The 23106-nt window shown below is 40.1% G+C and overlaps 1 protein-coding gene across 2 annotated transcripts in view; it reads right to left on the reverse strand.

The window, feature by feature from the left end:
* Positions 1-23106, reverse strand: part of EXPH5 (exophilin 5) — a 95320-nt gene that overhangs the window by 66474 nt on the left and 5740 nt on the right. Inside the window, exon 1 of one of the 2 annotated variants that reach the window (XM_069554958.1) lies at positions 6407-6691. The exons of the other annotated variant lie outside the window; for it this stretch is intronic. Within the exon in view, the coding sequence (XP_069411059.1) occupies positions 6407-6519 (113 nt within the window). The 5' untranslated portion in view covers positions 6520-6691. Of the gene's footprint in view, positions 1-6406; positions 6692-23106 lie in introns of those variants that run through there. 2 annotated transcript variants of the gene reach the window in all.

Below are 23106 nucleotides of genomic sequence, written 5' to 3' on the forward strand. Positions count from 1 at the left end.
AGGTATAGCAAACTACTTCAGTATTCTTGCCTTGAGAACCTCATGAACAGAATGAAAAGATATATAAGGAACTCCTAAAACTCAACAGCAAAACCCCTAATAATCTAATTTTTAAATGGGCTAATGTCTTGAATAGGCATTTCTCCAAATAAGGCATACAAGTAAATTATAGGTATATAAAAAGAATCTCAATGTCAACAATCATTCAGTTCAGTTCAGTTCAGTCGCTCAGTCATGTCTGACTCTTTGCCACCCCATGAATCACAGCATGCCAGGCCTCCCTGTCCATCACCAACTCCCGGAGTTCACTCAAACTCAGGTCCAACAAGTCGGTGATGCCATCCAGCCATCTCATCCTCTGTCGTCCCCTTCTCCTCCTGCCCTCAATCCCTCCCAGCATCAGCCTTTTCCAATGAGTCAACTCTTCGCATGAGGTGGCCAAAGTATTGGAGTTTCAGCTTCAACATCAGTCCTTCCAAAGAACACCCAGGACTGATCTCCTTTAGGAAGGACTGGTTGGCTCTTCTTGCAGTCCAAGGGACTCATTAGGCAAATGCAAATTGAAACCACATTGAGATATTGCCTCACACCTATTAGGATGGCCATTGTAGTAGTAGTGGTGGTGGTGGTGGTCGTGGTAATAGTAGTAGAGGTAGTGGTAGTAGTAGCAATAGACAAGTGTTGGCAAGGATGTAGAGAAATTACAACCCTTGCGCACTATTGATGGGACTCCAAAATGGTGCAGTTACTATGGAAAACAGCAATGGAGGTTCCTCCAAAAAATTTGAAAAATAGAATTATCATATGATCTAGCAATCCCACTTCTGGGTATTTACCCAAAGTAATTGAAATCAGAATCTAGAAAAAAAGATATTAGCACTCTCATGTTCACTGCAGCATTATTCATAATGACCAAAATGCAGAAACAATCTAAACGCCCATCATTTACCAATTCATCATAAATGAATTGGTAAAAGAAAATGTGGTATATACATATAATAGAATATTATTCAGCCATAAAAAAGAAGGAAATCCTGTAATATGCAACATGGATGAACCTTGAGGACATTATGAAATTATAAATGAAATAAACCAGTCACAGAAGGACAGATAATGCATGATTCCACTTACATGAGGTTTCTAAAATAGTCGAACTCATAAAAGCAAATAATAGAATAATGATTGCTAGGGCCTGGGGGAAGGGGAGATGAGGAGTTGCTAATTAAAGGTATAAAACTTCATTTATTTATGAATGAATTAATTCTAGAGGTCCACTGTCTAACACTGAGCCTGTAGATAACAATACTGTAATGTGTACTGAAAAATCTGTTAAAGAGAGTGGATCTCATGGTAGCATAACAAGTCCCTTTACTCACCCACACTGGTTCAGAAGAGCAGAGACACGGAGTCTTTTTTTTAAAGCTAGACTTCAACAGTACCACTGTCTGCATTTTCATGATGTTTGCTTTTTAAAATCTTCTTATAAGATTAAATCTTTTGTTGTATTATTAAAAATTGATAAAATGTATGAGAATTTTAAAATACTAATTTATAAAATTATATGTTTAATTTTTAAAAATCTTTGTAAATAAATAAAGCTTATATATATTAAAAAAAAAAAACAGTTCCACTGAAAGAGCTTAATATATGTTCCTTAGAATTTTGGGGAAAGGACAACTGGTGTCAACTCCTGCCTGAGAAGCAGGAGTTTGAGAAACAGGCCGGCCACCCAGCCCAGAATGAGGGAAGTAAAGGGAGACGGAAGAGAGATTGCTCAGTCCTTACTTCCAGAGTTTCTCATGCACAAACACTTCTTTGCGTTTCCCATGGATAAGACCTGGACCACAGGAGAGGCTGGGGCGGGGAACGGGGTTGTCTTCATTTACGTCCATGAGAGTTGGCTCAGGAGGTGAAGAAATCTTAGTAGAAAGGCTGTGAATGAGTCACAGGATTCCTAGGGACATGGCGGAGTTGACAGAGAGCAGGGGAGGGCACATCGCTGCATCAAGAGAGCTGCAAAATAGAGCATGAAAACCCCACCTGTGCCCACAAGAAGCAAATTTAAACATCGGCCCAGCTTCAGAGAGCGAGAAGCCAACCACACTACCTCTATCCCAGGCAAGAGCTTTCTAACATACACCCTGTCGCCACCCAAACATGTACCTCTCCTCCCATCTACCCTCTATTTCAGCTCTGGAATAGTCAAGAGCCATCTCTGAGGGGATGGAGGGGAGAGGCTGACAGGGTAAGGTAGGATCAAACTCTCCCTCACCGTCACTGCCGCAAGCTGTGGCTGTGCCGGGAAAATGGCTGCTCTCTGAAAGACACTGGAATTCATCAGGGACTGGACAATCTAACCATCGTATTGAATTGAGGCTGTGTTTTGTGTCCTCAAGTGACCAAAGGATGCTTATCAGCTGAGAGTGGGCAGAAAAGTCATGGGACAGCCCAAGTTGTTATTCAGTGGCATTTCAAGGCAAAACTAAAGGTGTTTTCTGATTATATTCTGTGAGTCTTGATTGCTCAACACGCCTGTTATACATGTATGTATTTTTAAAAAATGTTTTTAAGCTACAAAAACCTTTTTTTTTTTTTGCAGCCAGCACATCCCACTTAGCATTATATTAAGAATGCTGCACTATGTCAGTATCCTTTTACCATTGTGACTTTGTGCCATAGGGTATGTACCAGCTTCCCTAATATTATACACGTGAGTTATTTCTAAGTTTTCATAGCCATAATGTTGGAGTGAACAGAATTCCAACCTAGCATTGTGCACCTCTCTGATGAATGCCTTAGGATAAATTTCCTTGAAGTAGAATTGCCAGAAAGGATAAGCACCCTTTAATGACTAATGAAACATATTGACAAATTGTTCTGTGGAAAGCTTATACCAATTTTTTCTCCAGTCAGCAGATTCTATATCTGTATCAATTATCCCATGTTCTTGCCAACAGTAGTTATTATTATTAGTCTTGATAATCTGATATCTAATAAGGAAAAAGAATTTTTTCACAAAATTTTTTCTTTGATTATTGGAGAGGGTTGAACTTAACCTCATATGTTTATAGGCTCTGTGTCATTTTTTAATGCCTTACCTGCTTAACACCTTTGCTTATTATTTGTAATTAACAGGTGTCATTGAAAATATTAGTTCTTTTAAACTCAAGGCAAAGACCAAAAGAATGGCAGAGCTGGTAATTCTTGGTGTTTGCTTCAAAGTGTAGCTCACAGACCAGTCTTTGTATCATAACTGGAGCTCCAGTTGGCCACTGCGACATGCCACAGAGCAATGCAAGCTGTTGTCTTCAGTGCATCTAATTTTCTTGGTTGTTGCCTGCTGTTGTTGTCTTGCTTCAGTGGAAGTACAAAGAGAAGCATCATGTGGCCCGATGCCTGGACATTATTGCCATAGATACTCTCCAGTGCTATCTTCATCTTTTCCCAGCCACTCGCCTCAGACTGGCATGGTTGCATAACATCACTGTCTGTGCTTCCATAAAAGTGCTGGGTTTGGATGGTGGGGACAATCAGATGATGGGTTCTGATCCCTTTGTTGCTGGGGCTGATCAAATAACATCTCTGTGTCTCATTCTCCTCATCTGTAAAACTTTATGATCAGGTTGCACGATTACCTATCTGGACTAGTTTTTCATTACACTCTCATTTAAATCCTATGTGCCAGCCATCCAAAACTTTTTGTCATGCTCTGTGGGCCATTTTCCAAGTTTCTCTTCTGTTTGCAATGCCCTTGCTTACACATTTTTTCTTTGGTGGCATGACCAAAAAACTGGGTTGGCTCTTAGCTAAATGTTTGAAAGAACCAGGGCTGGCTGTTAGCTAAATGTTTGAAAAATACTCTTTGAATGGAGAAAAAAAGAATTCAATTAAACTATAATGAGAATCTAAATTTGTAAGAATGATTTGAAGACACTAGGAAATTTAAGATCTAACAGTGGGAAAAGATACACACAAAATAGCTGTGATATAGACCCAATAGATTCTCTATTCACAGCACTTCTGTGAGTGAGTTAGTGCAGACCCCACAAGTCAAGTGCTCAGTCCCACAAAACTAACTCCACTTCAGACACCAATCTCATGTCCAGACTTCCAGTACTTCTGACTGATTGGCTGTAAATTGGGGTTTCCCCAAATCCCCTCTTAAAGGTTGACAATTTATTAGAACAGTTTACAGAAACCAGGTAAATAGTTTACTTACTGTCATTAATTTATTACAAAGGATATTTTAAAGGATACAAATAAATAGCCAGATGAAGAGACACATATGACAAGATGGAAGATCCAGAAGGGTCCTGAGCACAGAAGCTTCTGTCCCCATGGAGTTTAGAATACGCCACCCTCCTAGCATGCAAAGGCATTCTTGTTCACCAACGCAGAGGCTCTCTGAACTTTGCTGTTTATTGTTTGTATGGAGGCTTCATTATGTCGGCATGACTAATTAAATCACCAGCCATGGTGATTAAGGGGGGGGCACTAGGGGGATGGCTAAAATTTCCAGCCCTGTTATCACATGATTGGTGCCTCTCGCAACTAACTCCCATCCTCCAAGAGTTACCGCACTGTGTAAACTCAGGTGGTTGAAAGGGGCTCATAATGAATAACAAGAAATACTCCTCTCACCCCTCCCACCCAGGAAATGTCAAGGGTTTTAGACTTTCAGTGCCAGGAACTTTGGATGAAGACCAAATACATATATATTTCTTACTATAGCACAATCACATAGTAGAAAACCAAAACTCTTGGTTTGGGATCATAAAGAAAGATAAGATTAATTCTGACTACAGGCTGGAAAAACATTCCTGAAAGTGGGTCTTAAAAGACAGATAGAATACAGATTGGAGAATAAGCCCTGTTAGGGCAGAGTCTGAATCCATGGTTGTTCCTTACTAGTGAAGCTCATTCTCCAGTGAATGATGGAATGGTTTGGACAGTAGGTACAGGGTATGTGTGTGTGTGCGTGTGTGTGTGTGTGTGTCTGTGTGTGTGTGTAGAGGTGAGGAAGGAGGATGCATGCAGACCATCATTGGCAGAAAGTAATCTGAGCAAAGGACATGAAGTAGGAAAGTAAAGAACTTTGTTTTTTTTTGTTTATTTTAAATGGTCATAGGGAGTTTACATTTGCTGGCCTTACATCAAGAAAGATTATCCAAATTTACTCATGGAGATCAACCATTATCTGTTAATATTTTTAATACTGTCCTGGTCATTGGATTATAAAGAAGAATTACCTGAAATTCTCTCAATTCTTTTGTACATATACACATAAATGTCAATACTAAGATCATGCAAGTCTTGTGGAGACTCCTATGCTCTCATGTAAAGAACAGACCTTGGAGGAGAAGCTAAAGATTTCTTTTTGTGGCCTCCAGCCTATCACTTACACAGCTAGTGACTGCTCCCTGATGCAGCAGATTCAGCTGAAAGCCTGAGATATGGAGAAAGTGTAATGCTTTCTCCATATCTTCTGATAAGACAGAAGTTTTATCAGAAGTGATTTTGTGCTGCTCTGGCATTTATCATACACAGAAAAAATATAAACAGTTAACCTAAATCTCATTTTCCATGCAAAAGATTGCTAAAAATTAGCAAACATTCAGCAGAAGTTACCAATGATGAATAGATCTCTGGGGAGGAGGAGGAAAGGAATTCAATTGACAGAATGCCCTAGCAAGCCAGCGGTTTCCCACAATACATAAACATCAGCCTTTTTCCTTAGGACTTTTGTTTCTAATATTGACATGAATAGCTTTCCTGAATTGAAGATTTATATATTCCAGCTAGAAATTAAAGTTCAAGTAGTTTGTTATGTAGATTTGATTCAATGGAAGCATTAACAGTCATAATTGAAAATTATTCTCCCTTTATACACCTTTCATTTATCCACATCCAACCACCCTTCAAGGCCAGTTTCTTTATTAAGTCTTCAGCTACTATCCATCTTTCTCTCATGCTAAAACCCTACTGTCTGTACCACCCATCAGGTACTTAGTCATGTGTAACCTTATAATATTATTTAAATTTTCACAACTTGTCTGCCCAAATGATAGGTTATAAATTTCTCGGGTTCTGCACTTTGCATTTACCAAAGAAGTTTGCATAGCCCATACAAATAGTAGGTCTTCAAAATATTTGTCAACGATTTCTTATTTTAATAAAAATATCACTAATCTTGATCCTAAAACATGTTGGGATTTATTCAAATTAACTACTGTTATGATAAACTTGGAAAGGGGTATACTTTTTATCATCGTTCCTGCTGAAGACACCATTCTCAGTCTTGCTGCTTTGAACCGAGAGGTGTGCGTTCAAAATATTCAAGCAAAGTCTGAAAGACCCAGGACCAAATGGTCTGCCAGGGCCTTTAGCCTGGTGTACAGCAGCTTACCTGATGGGTGCTGAGTAGCACAAGGCAGGATGATGCTTTGCCTCTCTCTTCAGTGACTCTAGACAGCTTCCAGACAAGATTTCCAATGCCTTAGGCTGGTGGACAGGGCACATGGAAGACAGGGGATCATCTCCCACTTGCTGAAGGTGAAATACAATTCTGCTGAGTTCAGAATGAAGAGAATGGTGCTGCTGAACTTCTCAGAGGGAAACAGACACTCGAAATAAAATGTCTTGCTTCTTTTTGGAAGGGGAGGAGAAGGTATTTTAATGATCAGTCAGTCTTAATTATTTTTACTTGCAATTGGAGAGAAATAAACCTCCTGACAGAAGTCCAGAGCTGAAGGGGAGGAAATGAAACCCCTTGCAGCTTCCTCTGCTGGCTGAGCACCTGCTGTTGGGCAGGCTGTTCACCCTGGCTTGGCCATGGGGTGGCTCCTGTAGGCCAGTCAGTCCCCTCCTCTCCTGCTTTCTCCTTCTCCCCAGATTCCTATACAGGCCATCTGGAGCAGGGGAATAAGTTTCAATCTCCCTTGTTCAAAACAGAATTCTGTTTAGAAATCTGCTTACTCCTCCCTTCACCCGCAATCCTGGTCACAGGCCCAAAATGAATTTAACTGTTAGATAATACTCATCAAGAGATAATGTATCTTTTGTTTCTTTAGGTAAATTTACTCCTAAGTATTTTATTCTTTTCATTGCAATGCAATGGTGAAGGGGACCATTCTTAATTTCCTTAATTTCTCTTTCTGTTTTGGCATTGTTAGTATATAGGAATGCAAGGGATTTCTGTGTATTAATTTTATAGCCTGCAACTTTACTATACTCACTGATTAGCTCTAGTAGTTTTCTGGTGGTGTCTTTAGGTTTTTCTATGTAAAGGATCATGTCATCTGCAAACAGTGAGAGTTTTACTTCTTCATTTTCAATCTGGATTCCTTTTATTTTTTTCTTCTCTGCTGTGGCGAGGACTTCCAAAACTATTTTGAATAATAGTAGTGGTGAGAGTGGGCATCCTCGTCTTGTTCCTTATTTTCGAGGAAATGCTTTCAATTTTTCACCATTGAGCATAACGCTTGCTGTGGATTTGTCATATATGGCTTTTATTATGTTGAGGTATGTTCCTTTTATGCCTGTTTTCTGGAGATTTTTTTAAAAAATCATAAATGGGTGTTGAACTTTGTCAAAGACTTTCTCTGCGTCTATTGAGATAATCATATGGTTTTTATTTTTCAATTTGTTAATATGGTATATCACATTTGTGAATATTGAAGAATCCTTGCAACCCTGGAATGAAGCCCACTAACAAAGCAACTGACAAAGAATTAATCTCCAAAATACACGAACAGCTCATGTAACTCAGTACCAGGAAAATAAACAACCCAATCAAAAGGTGGGCCAAAGAACTAAACAGACATGTCTCCAAAGAAGATATACAGATGGATAATAAACACATGAAAAGATGCTCAACATCACTCATTATCACAGAAATGCAAATCAAAACCACAATGAGGTACCATCTCACGCCAATCAGAATGGCTGCCATCAAAAAGTCTACAAACAATAAATGCTGGAGAGAATGTGGAGAAAAGGGAACCCTCTTACACTGTTGGTGGGAATGCAAACTGAAATGAAGGAAAGCCACTATGGCGAACAGTGTGGAGATTCATTTAAAAACTGAAATTAAAACTGCAATATGATGCAGCAATCCCATGTCTGGGCATACACACCAAGGAAACCAGAACTGAAAGAAACACACGTATCCCAATGTTCACTGCAGCACTGGTTACAATAGCTAGGACATGCAAGCAACCAGATCCATCAGCAGATGAATGGATAAGGGAGTTGTGGTAGATATACACACGGAATATTACTCAGCTATAAAAAAAGAATGCATTTGAGTCAGTTTTAATGAGGTGGATGAAACTGGAGCCTATTATGCAGAGTGAAGTAAGTCAGAAAGAGAAACACCAATACAGTATATTAATGCATATATCTGGAATTTAGAAAGATGGTAATGAAGATCCTAAATTCAAGACAGCAAAAGAGACACAGATGTAAAGAACAGACTTTTGGACTCTGTGGGAGAAGGCGAGGGTGGGATGATAAGAGAGAATAGCATTGAAACATGTATATTGCCATATGTGAAATAGAGGACCAGTGCAAGTTCTATGCATGAGGCAGGGCGCTCAAAGCCAGTGTTCTGGGACAACCCAGAGGGTGCAATGGGGAGAGAGGTAGGAGCGGGCTTCAGGATAGGCAGACACATGTGCACCTGTGGCTGATTCATGTCATTGTATGGCAAAAACCACCACAATACTGTAAAATAATTGTACTTCAATTAAGATAAATTAATTTTTTAAATCCATAAGAATCTAAATAGCATAGTGATTTGGTACCCACGTCCAACTGTTTAAAAAATAAGTCTTCCTTGAGACCACACATGGGGTTAAATGACCTCTTTGTTCCTGTGTGAAAGTGTCTTATTATTTACCACGTTATAGTGAATATACTGTTTTCAAATCCATCTCCTTCACTACATTAAGAGATTGTAGAGAGAACTTTAGTACGTCTGGTACTAAGCCTCATGGTAGGATCTTAAGTACTGTTATTCAATCACTAAATCATGTCTGACTCTTTGCAACCCAGTGGACTGCAGCACACCAGGCTTCTCTGTCCTTCACTATCTCCTGAAACTTGCTCAAACTCATGTCCGTTATGTCAGTGATGCCATCTAATCATCTCATCCTCTGTTGTCCCCTTCTCCTCCTGCTCTCAATCTTTTCCAGCATCAGGATCTTTTCCAAGGAGTCAGCTGTTCACATCAGGTGGCCAAAGTATTAGAGCTTCAGCTTCAGCAGAAGTCCTTCCAGTGAATATTCAGGGTTGATTTCCTTTACGATTGACTGGTTTGATCTCCTTGCAGTCCAAGGGACTCTCAAGAGTCTTCTCCAGCACCACAGTTCAAGAGCATCAATTCTTTTGGGCTCAGCCTTCTTTATGGTCCAACTCTCACATCCATACAGGACTACTGGGAAAATCATAGCTTTGACTACATGGATCTTTGTTGGCAAAGTGATGTCTCTGCTTTTTAATATGCAGTGGTTTGTCACAGCTTTACTTCCAAGGAGCTTTTTTTAATTTCATGACGGAGGTCACTGTCTGCAGTGACTTTTGGAGCCCAGGAAAATAAAGTCTGTCACTGTTTCCACTGTTTCCCCATCTATTTGCCATGAAGTGATGGGACCTGATGATATGATCTGAGTTTTTTGAATGTTGTGTTTTAAGCCAGCTTTTTCACTCACCTCTTTCACCCTCCTCAAGAAGAGCTTTAGTTCCTCTTCACTTTCTGCCATTACAGTGGTGTCATCTGCATATCTGAGGTTGTTGATATTTTTCCTGGCCATCTTGATTCCAGCTTGTGATTCATCCAGCCTGGCATTTCACATGAGGTACTCTGTATATGATTTAAATAAGCAGGGTGACAATACACAGCCTTGACATACTCCTTTTCCAATTTTGAACGAGTCTGTTCCATGTCTGGTTCTAACTGTTGCTTCTTGACCTGCATACAGGTTTCTCAGAAGGCAGGTTAGGTAGTTCAGTATTCCCACCTCTTCAAGAATTTTCCACAGTTTGTTGTGATCCACACAGTCAAAGGCTTTAGGGTAGTCAATGAGGCAGAAGTAGATGTTTTTCTGGATTCTCTTGCTTTTTCTATGATCCAGTGGATGTTGACAGTCTGATCTCTGGTTTCTCTATCTTTTCTAATCTAACTTGTACATCTAGAAGTTCTCAGTTCACATACTGTTGAAGCCTAGCTTGAAGGATTTTGAGCGTTACCTTGCTAGCATTTGAAATGAGCATATTTGTACGGTAGTTTGAACATTCTTTGGCATTGCCTTTCTTTGGGATTGGAACAAAAATGCCTTTTCCAGTCTGGTGGCCACTGATGAGTTTTCCAAATCTACTGGTACATTGAGTGCAGAACTTAAGCAGCATCCTCTTTTAGGATTTGAAATAGCTCAGCTCGAAGTCCATCACCTCCATTGCCTTTGTTCATATGAATGCTTCCTAAAGGCCTATTTGACTTCACACTCCAGGATGTCTAGCCTAGGTTAGTGACCATGTGGTTATCCAGGTCATTAAGGCCTTTTCTTGTATAGTCCTTTTGTGTATTCTTGCCACCTCTTTTTATTTTCTTCTCCTTCTGTTAAGTCCTTGCTGTTCTGTCCTTTATTGCACCCATTTTTGCACGAAATGTTCCCTTAGTATCTCTAATTTTCTTGCAGAGATCTCTATTCTTTCCCATTCTATTGCTTTTCTTTATTTCTCTGCATTGTTCACTTAAGAATGCTTTCTTACTTCTCCTTGCTATTCTTCGGAGCTCTGCATTCAGTTGGGTATATCTTTCCCTTTTCTTCTTTGCCTTCTGCTTCTCTTCTTTTCTCAGGTATTTGTAAGGCCTCCTCAGACAACCACTTTAACTTCTTGCATTTCTTTTTTTTGGCATGGTTTTGGTCACTGCATCCTGTACAATGTTACAAACCTCCATCCATAGTTCTTCAGGCACTCTTTCTACCAGATCTAATCCCTTCAATCTATAAATGACTGTGCTACCTAACAGACATGTTGTTGAGTCAACACACTGGGAAAAAAATTCTATTCTATGGGGCTTTCACTCTTGAAAGGATCACAGAGGACCTGACTCTGAGTTCCGATGCAGTGAGGTGCTATGAGAAGAGTCCTGAGGCAGCAACATATTCCCAAGACTATTGACGTAATGTTGCAAACGGAGAAGCTTGTCATATCTGGCAGGTCCAAGAGAAAGAGGTGAAATTGCAATGCTACCCTCAACACTTAACTTTGACAGTTGACTGCTCTACAATAATAAAAAGAAAACCCTGATGGCAACCAATCTCCTAAGAAAGGCAGATCCAAATGAATAGCGAGGATCTGGCTTACTTCCCCAAGAGACTTAGGCTCCTGGAGGTGTAGAATCTTCTCTCTTTAGGGACTGCTACCTGTAAGCATCTATAGCATATCAGAAATAAGCTCGAATGAGGTAAGGAGAGAAAAGCACTTTAATCACTTTGATGATAAAACTGTAATTGTTTTGCATCATTGTTTGGAAATTGTGATACAACACTTTGTTGGCTTTTAGACAACTTAAAATTGCTTATAATTTTTTTTAAATGTACATTAATGTATCATTTTGTTCCCCCTGACTCTCCTTATGGACCTGGGAGGCCCAGAACAAGATGTTACAAGTTGATAGCAGAAATGAAAAAGCTGGGGTAGCAGCTGGAGCCAGAGCTCAGGGGAACTGGCTGTACAAAGTGCAAAGTAGAACTAGGTAAGGGTGGGGACTGTGTGGCTTTGAAGGTGGAGACAGCTACCCTGGAGGGAATGTGTTACTCATAAACCTTTTAAAGAGTTTTGCCTGGATGGCAGCGGCAAAGCAATTAAACAGCTGTGGGCAGACAGACATGACCTAATTTATTGGCCTTTCCTGTTGTCTTTGGTGCAGCCGGTGCTATAGCCTAACCTGCGACTAAGAGTGTTTGGTGGGGTGCAAGATTGGGGGTTACTGAGAATAGGGGAGAAACTGATGTCCTTGAGGAAGAAGAGGCACTGTACCCAAGCAGGACCCCATGGGGCCTTCCCAGGACATGGGGCCTTCTTTAGCTCCTCTCTCGAGTACCTAGATAGTATTCGACACACATTTCCTGATTTGTTTTGCAGATATATATTAAAAAAAACCTTCCCCCTCTCCAACAAACAGAAGATGTTAACTACTTGACAACCATCAGCACATAGCCCCAGGTCTCCTGGAGCGTAAGGAGTGACAATGTTAACCTTTGTGACAGCACCCTGCTACCTGTCCATCAGCCAGAGAACTGTGCAGAAGCTGATCACAGACCCCGCTCCCTCACCTGGCTTTTAAAAGTGCTTTGCCTAAGCCCTTCGTGGAGTTCGGGGCTTTTAGGGTATGAGCCACCCGTCTCCTTGCCTGGTTTTGCAATAAACCTTTCTCTGCTCCAAACTCCAAAGTCTGCTTGGCCTCACTGTGCATTGGGCACGAAAACCTGATGGCAACAGCACAAGCAAGCAGGCCCAGTGCAGGGATGGCCAGGCCCTCCTGACCTACTCCCTCACTGAGAAGGCCATTGTCAGCAGTCCCCTTGCCAAGCCCCAGCGATTCTTCTGCTCTGAGGAGTGAAGGACCCAACACGAGCTACTGAGGTGACAACTTTCAGCAGACAAGAGTTCTCACCTGGCCTTCAGTGATCCTGAAGGGGGCTGCAAAGTGTAGGCTCAAGTGCAAATGAGGTGATCCAGCTACTCAAGTGTGGATGATCCAAAAGTCATGAGAATCTACCTTATGGCACCAGGAAGAAAGGAAGAGGACCACATGTAAAATACATGGCAGAAATTTTAAAACAGACTGCAAAAAGTTCTGCGATTTAAAAACTGACAAATGAAAAGAAAAACCTTTGCTCCTATCTGGGCTTTGATACTATTTAAATCAAAATGCTGGCTGTTTAGAGCATTTAATGGGGACCCCTCGGATGTTCCTCAGGCCACTCCAGACCCTTTGGGGATTCTGACTGCTGTACTCCTTGGCCCCACGGTCACTCCTGCCTGTCTCAGAGCCCCACCTCTGGGAAGCTCACTGAGGGGCTGAAGAGCAGCAAGCCATCTGCAGCAGCAAAGGGGGTGGGGGGCCTTGTCAAGAAGCTGTGTCACGTGGACTGCACTTGGGTCTCACCTAGACTGTGGGTTTATTTGGTGTGGCTGTAGGTGGGGGTGAGGGGGATCACAGGGGTCCCATACTGACCCCCACATATCATCGCAGTCTAGGATCACAACCCACACATTCTTTCAATGGCTATTTAACTCCCTCAAAGCTAAGGCATTAACTTCCCTTTGAATCCACACATCTCCACTGTTCAGTGTCTGGGTCAGTTCACCCGTAAAGCCTCAGGATATGATGCACAGCTGCCACAGGGCACAGAGTCTTGCGTTCCAGTCTCACATCCACCCCTGGTGGTACTATGGTCTTGAGATATTTTGAGAAAAGAGAAAAATAAGGACAATAATATCTCACCTGGGAAAATAAGGAAATAATATCTGCTCTTTCTACTTTCTGCTCAGTCGCTCAGTCGTGTCCAACTCTTTGTGACCCCATGAACTGTAGCCCACCAGGCTCCTCTGTCCATGGGATTTTCCAGACAAGAATACTGGAGTGGGTTGCCATTTCCTTCTCCATTTTTCTACTTTAAAGGATATTTGAGAGAATCCGGTGAGTATGGGAAGCTTTAAAGTACTGCATACATTTAAAATATTACCGATCACGTATTCCTGAATAATCACAGAATCAGCAAAGAAAGAGATCTAATTCCTTCCTCTTTCTTTTGACCAACTTGTAGTGAAAGCAGGATGCTTTACCTTTTCAGAAACTCTTTGGACTTCCGTGTTGTCCTTCTTTAACTATGCCCTATTTTCTCATATTGAACATAACCACTCAACAGCCAATGTGAAGTATGACCAGGGCTCGGTTCAGGGAAGGGAGTTCAGAGCCAGGAGCTAATCAGCTCCTGAATATTACAGCATTTGTATTTGTGTAACCACACAGTGGCAGTAAAAGAAAACAAAAACAGCAGAAAGTGAAAAAGAAATTCTTCCAACTGTCAGACTGAACAGCTTCAGGGGCAGAAGGGCCCTTTGATCCTGCCAAGTAATTTTTAAATACTAGAAATGAGGCTTTTTACATTTGTGTCAGGCATAGCCCTCCAAGACTCCAGGCTTTCCCTTCCCAAACCGCAGGATTTTCTGAGAAATCAACAGTCCCTCAATTTATGTAAAGGAGTGGCCTGTAGGTGAAGTCACAACCTAATGTCCTGGCAACCAAGATAGGATCTCTTATGCATATTAGAGTCCTTTGGAAGCTCTGAAAAACATCTATGCTTCCCCCATCACAGACCAATTTGGCTGGAATGTCAGGGTGGGACATGGCATCAGACGTTTTGAGAGTTCCCCAGGTGGCTGTCATTTCAGCCCGGGTTGAGAATCTCTGCCTTGGCAGAGCTGCAGTTCAAGACTTGTCATCACAGAAGCCAAGCAGACACATCAAATGTATCTTAGTGCCCAGGTAGGCACACAGAGAGGAGACACAGAGTACAGAGAACCCAGGTGCAACCCCCTCCAGACAGGTGAATCTTAGTACCTACCAAGCCAACATTTTATCACCTTGAGCTGAACTGGAATGGTCTACAGCTCCCACTTAGGGAAATCCAGCAATAAGTTTTCCCTAGGAGGTGCCACAGGTTGGATTCTGATCCTAGGGCAGCCCATTCACAGGCAGGCTAGAGGTGCATCACGTGACCTGCCATAATCGCCATGAACATCAGAATCTGGACCAGAGAATGTGTACAGTCAGCCAGTTGAAAATGCACAGCATGAGGTGAGGGAATCAAAGACATCCTAGAAGAAGGACAGGCTACACTCTGACAGGCAAGCAGTGTAGCTGGTCCCTAGAGTTGCCTTGGTTTCCCAAATCCTTCAAGTTCCAAATTCAGCCCACATGTAACCTTTGGGCAAAGCCCTCTCTGTCTAAGGGGCCCTGACTGACTCCTCCTTTCCATCCAAAGACCCTGACTAACCTGAGCGTATTGGAGACTGATCATGGCACCCAGAAGGATGGGGAGACGCAGCAGCACAGAGAAGCAAGAGAAGAACAGGGCAACTCTCAGAAGATGCTGGAGCAAGAGACAGAAACTGTGAGAGGGCAGACAGGGCGTGAACAGTGAGTGCAGGATAATCAGAAAGAAAACGGAAGGGAATTTTCTGGCAGGGAAACAGAGCCTTAGCAATATAAGGCTGGGAAGTGAGAAAAAGCAGAATTTACAGGATGATAGAAGAGGGCAACCAGGATGGAAGAGGGAAGAAGAGGACAAGAAACTTCTTTCCCTGTTCTGCGCTGTTGGAAGATGACTCCTATAAGTACATTTCTCAGGCTCAACTAGAAGTTTGAGGCTTCCAGCTGGCTTCAGCCAGGCACTGGCAGGAACTGGAGGTCTAGAAGGGAAAAGTCAGGGTATTTCTCCTCCTCCCTCTGCGTTATGAGGAACTTCCGGTAGCGACTCTCTCTCCCAGTTTTCCAAATCCCCGGACAGGTCTGCCAAGGTCCCAGTTTCTCTTGAAGGATCCTAATCTGTAGGGCTTGGCTAACCCTGCCTGCTTCTAAAAAAACAAAAAGAATAAAATTTAAACTTAATTGTTCTTCAGTCACTCAGTCCTGTCCAACCCCATGAACTTCAGCCTGCCAGGCTTGCCTGTCTTTCACTATCTGCCAAAGTTTGCTCAAACTCATGTCCATTGAGTCGATGATGCCATCCAGCCATTTCATCCTCTGTTGCCCACTTCTCCTGCCTTCAGTCTTTCCCAGCATCAGGCTCTTTTCCAATGAGTTGGCTCTTTGTATCAGGTGGCCAAAGTATTGGAGCTTCAGTTTCAGCACCAGTCCTTCAAATGAATATTCAAGGTTGATTTCCTCTAGGACTGACTGGTTACATTTTATTATATAAAAAGTTTTAAAAATCCTTTCTTAGATAAGTAGAAATTAAGTGCAATGAAATCTGTGAAATATATTTGTTATGCTGCTGCTGCTGCTGCTGCGTTACTTCAGCCATGTTCGACTCTGTGTGACCCCATAGATGGCAACCCACCAGGCTCCTCTGTCCCTGGGATTCTCCAGGCAAGAAAACTGGAGTGGGTTGCCATTTCTTTCTCCATATTTGTCATAAATAGGACAAAAGTCAATTTCCTTCATGTATAGAGAAACATATAAAGCAGTAAGAAAAAACCCCGTTAAGACTGTGTCATAGTGGTATTTGCTTTCTAGAATCCATTCCCCTAGTTTTCCCCCTTTTTGATTTTGTTGTGGGCATCAAAATATGCAGTCCCAGAGGATGGATCACAAATGATTTGCCTAACATTTAAATCTGACTCCTTGATTTTCAATTCCCTTGCAGCAACGGGTGGCTTTATGACCTGGATTTGGTCAATGGGAGTTAAGGGGAGGTGTGCTGGGATAGCATTCAGCAAAGCTTTCACTTTCATAATCAAATGGACAGATGTAGTTGGCTGCACCCTTATCCCCTCTCTCACCCTTATCCCCTCTCTCCCGCCTTGAATATGGATGTGGTGTTTGGAGCAGCTGTAGCCATCTTTCATTGCAAAGGGACCAACCTGACATCCTAAACCATTAAACCAGCTAGCAGACCTATTTCCAGATACCTTGTTATTTCCAAAAAATTTATTCCCAATGGATTAAAGCCATGATTAGATTTGTTATTTGTGACAAGAAGCTTTCTGAATATAAATTCTGAAATACAAATAGGCAAAGGTATAAATAGATAATTCATAAATTATGAAATGTAAATTAATAGTAAACATAGAAAAAAGTTCAAATTCATTATAACCACAGTTTCAGAAATTAAATCTAGTATAAGAATTTTTAGCCTACAAAATTAGCAAAGATTAAAAATAATAGTACAGTTCAGTCCCGGGAAGGACAGTTTCTGTTGCAAGTCAAGTACAATTTTGGTAGAACTTTTTGGAAATCATTTCCCAACATAAAACAAGAATTTAGAAAATATTTATATTATAGAATAATGATTCTACACTGTGGAATTTACCTAGCTGTGCTTAGTCACTCAGTTGTGTCTGACTCTTTGTGACCCCACAGACAGTAGCCTGCCAGTCTCCTCTGGCAATTCTCCAGGTAAGAATACAAGACCCAGGTCTCCCGCATTGCAGGCAGATTCTTTACCATTTGAGCTACCAGGGAAGCCCAAGAATACTGGAGTGGGTAGCCTATCCCTTCTCCAGGGGAACTTCCCAACCCAGGAATTGAACCATGGTCTCCTGTATTGCAGGCGGATTTTTCACCAGCTGAGCTACCAGGGAAGCCTAGAATTTATCTGAGAGACACTTTTAATTAAATTAAGGATGTAAGCACAAATGTTTGTAATGATATTATTTAACATAGTGTAACACAGCATAACAAACCTGATTCCATATTGAATTTATTCCTTTATCTCTAATCTTTGTGCTCTGTTGCTTGTGCTTAGTCATGCTGGTTCTGAACCATTTGTAAAATAATGTTGCCTGTAACTTGAAATACACAGGATAGCCCATTCTCAAGGCTCTTATCTTTAAAGACATAAAATTTTCCCCACTCATATAGAGATAAAAAGCTGCAGAACAGAGAATAATATTTGTCTTGTTGGAGGTTTGTAAGAACATTGTGACCACACCTAAATGTACAGATGCAAAAACAAAGAATTCTGGTATCAATAAGTTTGCAACAACCAGCCACATCTCCTCCCCTCCAGGTATAAAAGAAGCCCAAATTCTAACTCAGGTAAGATGATTCTTTGGGATACTAGTTCATCATCTTCTTGATCTGCTGGCTTTCTAAGTAAAGTAGCCCCAACAACTCATCTCTCAGTTTATAGGCATGTAGTATAGTAAGCAGTATGAGCTTGAACTTGTTAACAATAGCAATGAGAAACAAAAAAGAACAAGAGAAAATTGAAGTACCTAAAATATTGGAATGATTAATTAAATTATAAAATACACATAGAAGAATAGTATACAGCCACAAAAAATGTTGACTAAGAGTCTTTAATTTGAAGGGGTTATTTTTATGTCAGATATTACACATAAAAATATACATAATACTATTACAATTATATGAAAGTGAGTGTGGATGAAAATAGTTTTGATGGTTCCTAAAAAGTTAAACCCAGAATTGGCAAATGTCACAGTAATTCCACTCCTGGGTATACACCCAAAAGAAAGGAGAACAGGTACTCAAAATCCTTGTAGATAAATGTTCATAGCAGCACTATCCACAACAGACAAAAGGTGGAAACAACCCAAATGTTTATGAAGAATGAATAAACAAATTGTGGTATAAACCTAAAATGAAATATCATTCAGAACAATTTTTAAAAAAGAACGAAGTACAGATAGATGCTACAAGGTAGGCAGACGTCAAAACATGCTGAGTAAAGCGGGCACAAAAGGTTACATATCACATGGAAGATTCTATTTATGAAATGTCTAGTGGAGGTAGATACATATGGACAGAAAGCTGATTGGTGGCTGCCAGCAATTGGAGGGAGCAGGAATAAGGAATAACTTTTTAAAAAATTAATTTCACTGAAGTATAGTTGATTTACAATGTTGTGTTAATTCTGCTGTTAATATACCAAAGTGATCCATTATTTTTCATATTCTTTTCCATTATGGTTTATCACAGTTTATTGAATACAGTTGCCTGTGCTATACAGTAGGACCTTGCTGTTTATCCATTCCATATTTATAAATTTGCATATGCTAATCTGAAACACCCAATCCATCCCGCCCCCTTCCTTCTCCCCCATGGCAACACAATCACAAGTCTGTTCTTTATGTCTGTGAGTCTGTTTCATAGATAAGTTCACTTGTGTCATATTTTAGATTCTACACATACATGATAGCATATGGTATTTACCTTTCAAAGAGTAACTATTTAATGAGTTTAATTTTGAGGTGATGAGATTTTTCTGGCCTTGTGTCCAAGTATTCCAACACCATTTGCTGAAAAAGACTATCCTTCATTGAACTGCTTTCATACCTTTGTGAAAAAAATCAACTGGCTATATTTTGGGGCTCTTTTTCTGGACTATATTCTGTTCCATTAAATCAAATAAATTTTCCCCTTCACAAATACTATGATATCTTGATTACTATGACTTTATAGTAAGTCTTAAAATCAATTAGTGTGATTCTTTCAATTTTCTTTTTTTCAAAATTGCTTTGTCTATTCAGTTCCTTCGTTCTTCCATAAAAATTAGATTTCTAATTGTTCATTATTAGTATATGGTAATACCATAGGTTTTTATATATTAATCTTGTATCCTACTACCTTGTTAAAGTCACATATTAGTTCTAGGATTTTTTTCTTTTGCTAGATTTTTTTCTTTGTAACCAATCACGTCATTAGCAAATATGGATACTTTTATTTCTTCCTTTCTGATATGGGTATCTTTTACTTCTCTGCCTGTCTAGGACCTCAAGTATGATGTTAAATAGGAACGGTAAGATTGATTGTACATCTTGTCTTGTTTTCAATCTTAAGGGGGAAAGCAGTCTTATACCATTAGGTATTATGTTAGCTAAAAGATTTTTTGTAGATGCCTTTTTTCAGGGTCTGTTTCTTCCTTGCCATGAGTTTTTATCAAGGCCTTTTCTGCATCAATTGATATGATCACACGTGTTTCTTTTTTAGATTATTGATATAGTGGTTTACAGTAATTTATTTTAAAATAGAGAATGAGCCTTACTGTTATGTATTAAATTGTGTCCTCCAAAAAAGATATGCTGGAGTCCTAATCCTTAGTACCTTATTTGGAGACAGGGTCTTTACAAAGGTAATCAAGCTAAAGTGAGGTGTTTAGTGTGGGCTCTAATTCGGTATGATTGGTGTCCTTATGGAGAGGGCAAAATTTAGACGGCAGAGGCAGATACACACATAGGGAGAATGCCATGTGAAGACTGGAGTTACACTGCCACCAGCCCAGGAACCAGCAGAGTTCCTGGGAGAGCCCTGGAACAGAGTCTACTCAAGAGCCATCAGAGGGTGCGCCCGTCCTGACACCTGGAGGCCAGCTCTTTACCACGGATCTGCAGAACAGACCAGTGGTTGCCAGGTTACCCTCTTCCAGCTCAGATCAGACTGCTCCCTCCTTAACTACCATTACATGTGTTGTTTTAAAGTCGAAACCAAGGCAAACTTGATATAAATATAAAACACCACAACCTTTCTTTGGAAAGTGGTGAGTCTGGTGTCGCTGTAGCCCCCAATTTCTTCTTTCATCACTAGAAAGTCTAACACACAGAGGAATGAGGAAGCTGGCTCCTGTGGTATGCCAAACTGGTGTTTTGAGTACAGCCTTTAGATAGGGCCATTGGCAATGCCAATAAGGAAACATTCCTGAGGAGAGTGAAGTGAGCCTAAGGCTCTCAATATTATGGCCTGTGCAGTAACTAACTGCAGAAAAACAGACCCGAGTTGCTTCAGCAAGGCTCTTAGCCAACTGGTTCTCAGTTTTAAAACTCAAATGTGTTAATAGGAAGAAAAATATTTTCTGACTAATCTTAACTTGACCTTCTTTGTCCTTTATGTCATATCCCCAGATCTATCCTTCCCTTACTTGTGTTCCCTCACAGAAGTAGTTAAGGTTCACTTAATTAGGAATTGAGTATCTACTAGGTGTATGAGGCTCTCCATCCCTGAGACAATCCTTGACCACAGGAACTTGAGACTGATGTACAGAAATGAACTTACCCATGAATATATTAACATTACCAAATGTATAAAACATTATCAAGAAAAGGGCAGAAAATATTCAGATATTTAAAGTCATATTTATGAAGGAAAATATAGTTATTTTATATCTCTTGCATTTCTTTATTATCAAAAGAAGCAATTAAAAATCTATAATAATTTTAAGGAATAAAATAATAATAAAATGGTTAGAGTTCCTATAAATATCACACCCAAGAGATAACCATCTTAGTAGTTTACAGTATATCCTTACAAAATGCATATATACTTTTAAAAAAAACAAACAGTGATAAGAGCAAATTTCACATATTGAGGTACGAGGAAGTCATTCTGGCTTATACACAAGTAAATCTGAACTTTGTGCTAACTAAAACAGTCTGTGTGTACAGACATTGTATATCTGCTTTAATTATTAAAGAAAAGGGCAGAATATGCAAAAGTAAAGAATGTGCATGTTAAAAATAAAGATTAAATGCTTCCCTTCTTGGGATACCAATACTAGTACTATTTAAACGATAAGACTCCTTTCCCAGGTGCTAAGGCTGTACTGACTTGCTATGTACATGCTGAACTGTTTTCTTTTTTTTTTAATTTGAAGGAATGTATCCTTGACTTGTTTGATGTTCTTTGCTCTGAAAATATACAAAACTGTGTTGAAAACCATGCTTCTCCAGAGAAGTTCTTCAGAGTTATCTGAGAGGCTGTTTGGGGGGCTATAAGTCCTTATTGGCTCAAGTAAAACTCCTTTCTCTTCCTATTATATTGTTTATTGATTATTTCCCTTGACAACAGTTGCTGGCAATTTTCCTGTATATATGGCAAATATCATTAGCGGCCCTCCAATATCCATTATGTTCTTTTCCTTAGTAACAATATTCCCAATTTTTAGTAAGGACACATGATTACCTAGAATTGTATGTTCTCTATTTTTATGGTCAGTGAATAGCAAGATCTGTAAGTGCAAAGATCTCAGTGCTGGTTCTGTTACAAGCTACATGACAATGTGAGGATAATCACTTCAACTTCATTGTAGAAAGCAGTACCGCACAGTGATTTAAGTGCTGATGGAGTCCACAAATCCAGTGCTTCTTAGCAATATTATCTCAATCAAGTTACTTATCCTCCCTAAACTTCATCTGAATGGAGACTAAAAATATCCCTCAATTCATCAGATTGTTGTAAAAATAAAGGTGATAATGGATATGAAGAGTTTAGCACAGAGCAAGTAATCAATAAATAAGAGCTATTATTACTGTTGCCGCTGTTGTTAGCTTTTGAAAAAAAAAAAACCTGCTTTATGAGATTAGGATGAGGATAAAAACTAACTTTAAGAGTTAGAATGTCACAAAACCTAACTAGGGCACTAATCATCAACCTTGGGATTTGTTGTTGTTGTTTAGTTGCCAAGTCATGTCTGATTCTTTTTCAACCCCATGGACTGTAGCCCACCAGGCTCCTCTGCCCATGGGATTTTCCAGGCAAGAATATTAGAGTGGGTGACCATTTCCTTCTCTAGGGGATCTTCCTGACTCAGGGATTGAAACCATGTCTCCTACATTGGCAGGCAGATTCTTTACTGCTGAGCCACCAGGAAAGTCCTTATTTACCAGGCCCCTGTCATTATCTGCCAACACCACTCTCTCAAGCAGACTTCCCACATGGCTGCGTTTCAGCCCTCTTCATTGTAAGAACAAAATGCAGCCAAGCATATTTTTTCATCTCTTTTAAGTGTCTCAACTTTTTTTCCACTCTCACTGGAAAAGACCCACATCTAACTTTTGATCTACTTAATATATTTTCAGTTTGCCTATATTTAAAAAAAAAAACTCAAAAAGTAAAAATTATGAAAGGTCAATAATTCCTAAGGTCACTAAAACAAACTCACTTGTACAATAAGCTGTAAATTCACCTTATTTGGTTATTCTGAGCCTTAACTCTTTTAATTATTTCTGCAGATTAGATGTGGAACTATAATAGTATAGTAGTTCCACATGTATTGCCCACAGAGATCAGTTTAAGGAGCAATTAGACAGGAGAATCTGTCTGAGAGAAAGCTTTCCCCTCAATTTAAAGAAATTAACTAAACTGGATGTTATTGAAAAGTGTAGACACCTCAGAGATCCATGATGTTGACACCATTCTTTGTTACAGTATCAGAACACTCCAGCCTATAGAGCATCCCAATGACCTCCAGGCAGTTCTCACAGTCCCTTCCTCAGCCATGCAGGGCTCCATGAGAGCAAGCTACATATAAATGAACTCTTCATCTTACAGGGTTTACCACCAACCAAAAACTT

This window comes from Ovis canadensis, chromosome 15 (genome assembly GCF_042477335.2).
Source record: "Ovis canadensis isolate MfBH-ARS-UI-01 breed Bighorn chromosome 15, ARS-UI_OviCan_v2, whole genome shotgun sequence".
Classification (NCBI taxonomy): Eukaryota; Metazoa; Chordata; class Mammalia; order Artiodactyla; family Bovidae; genus Ovis; species Ovis canadensis.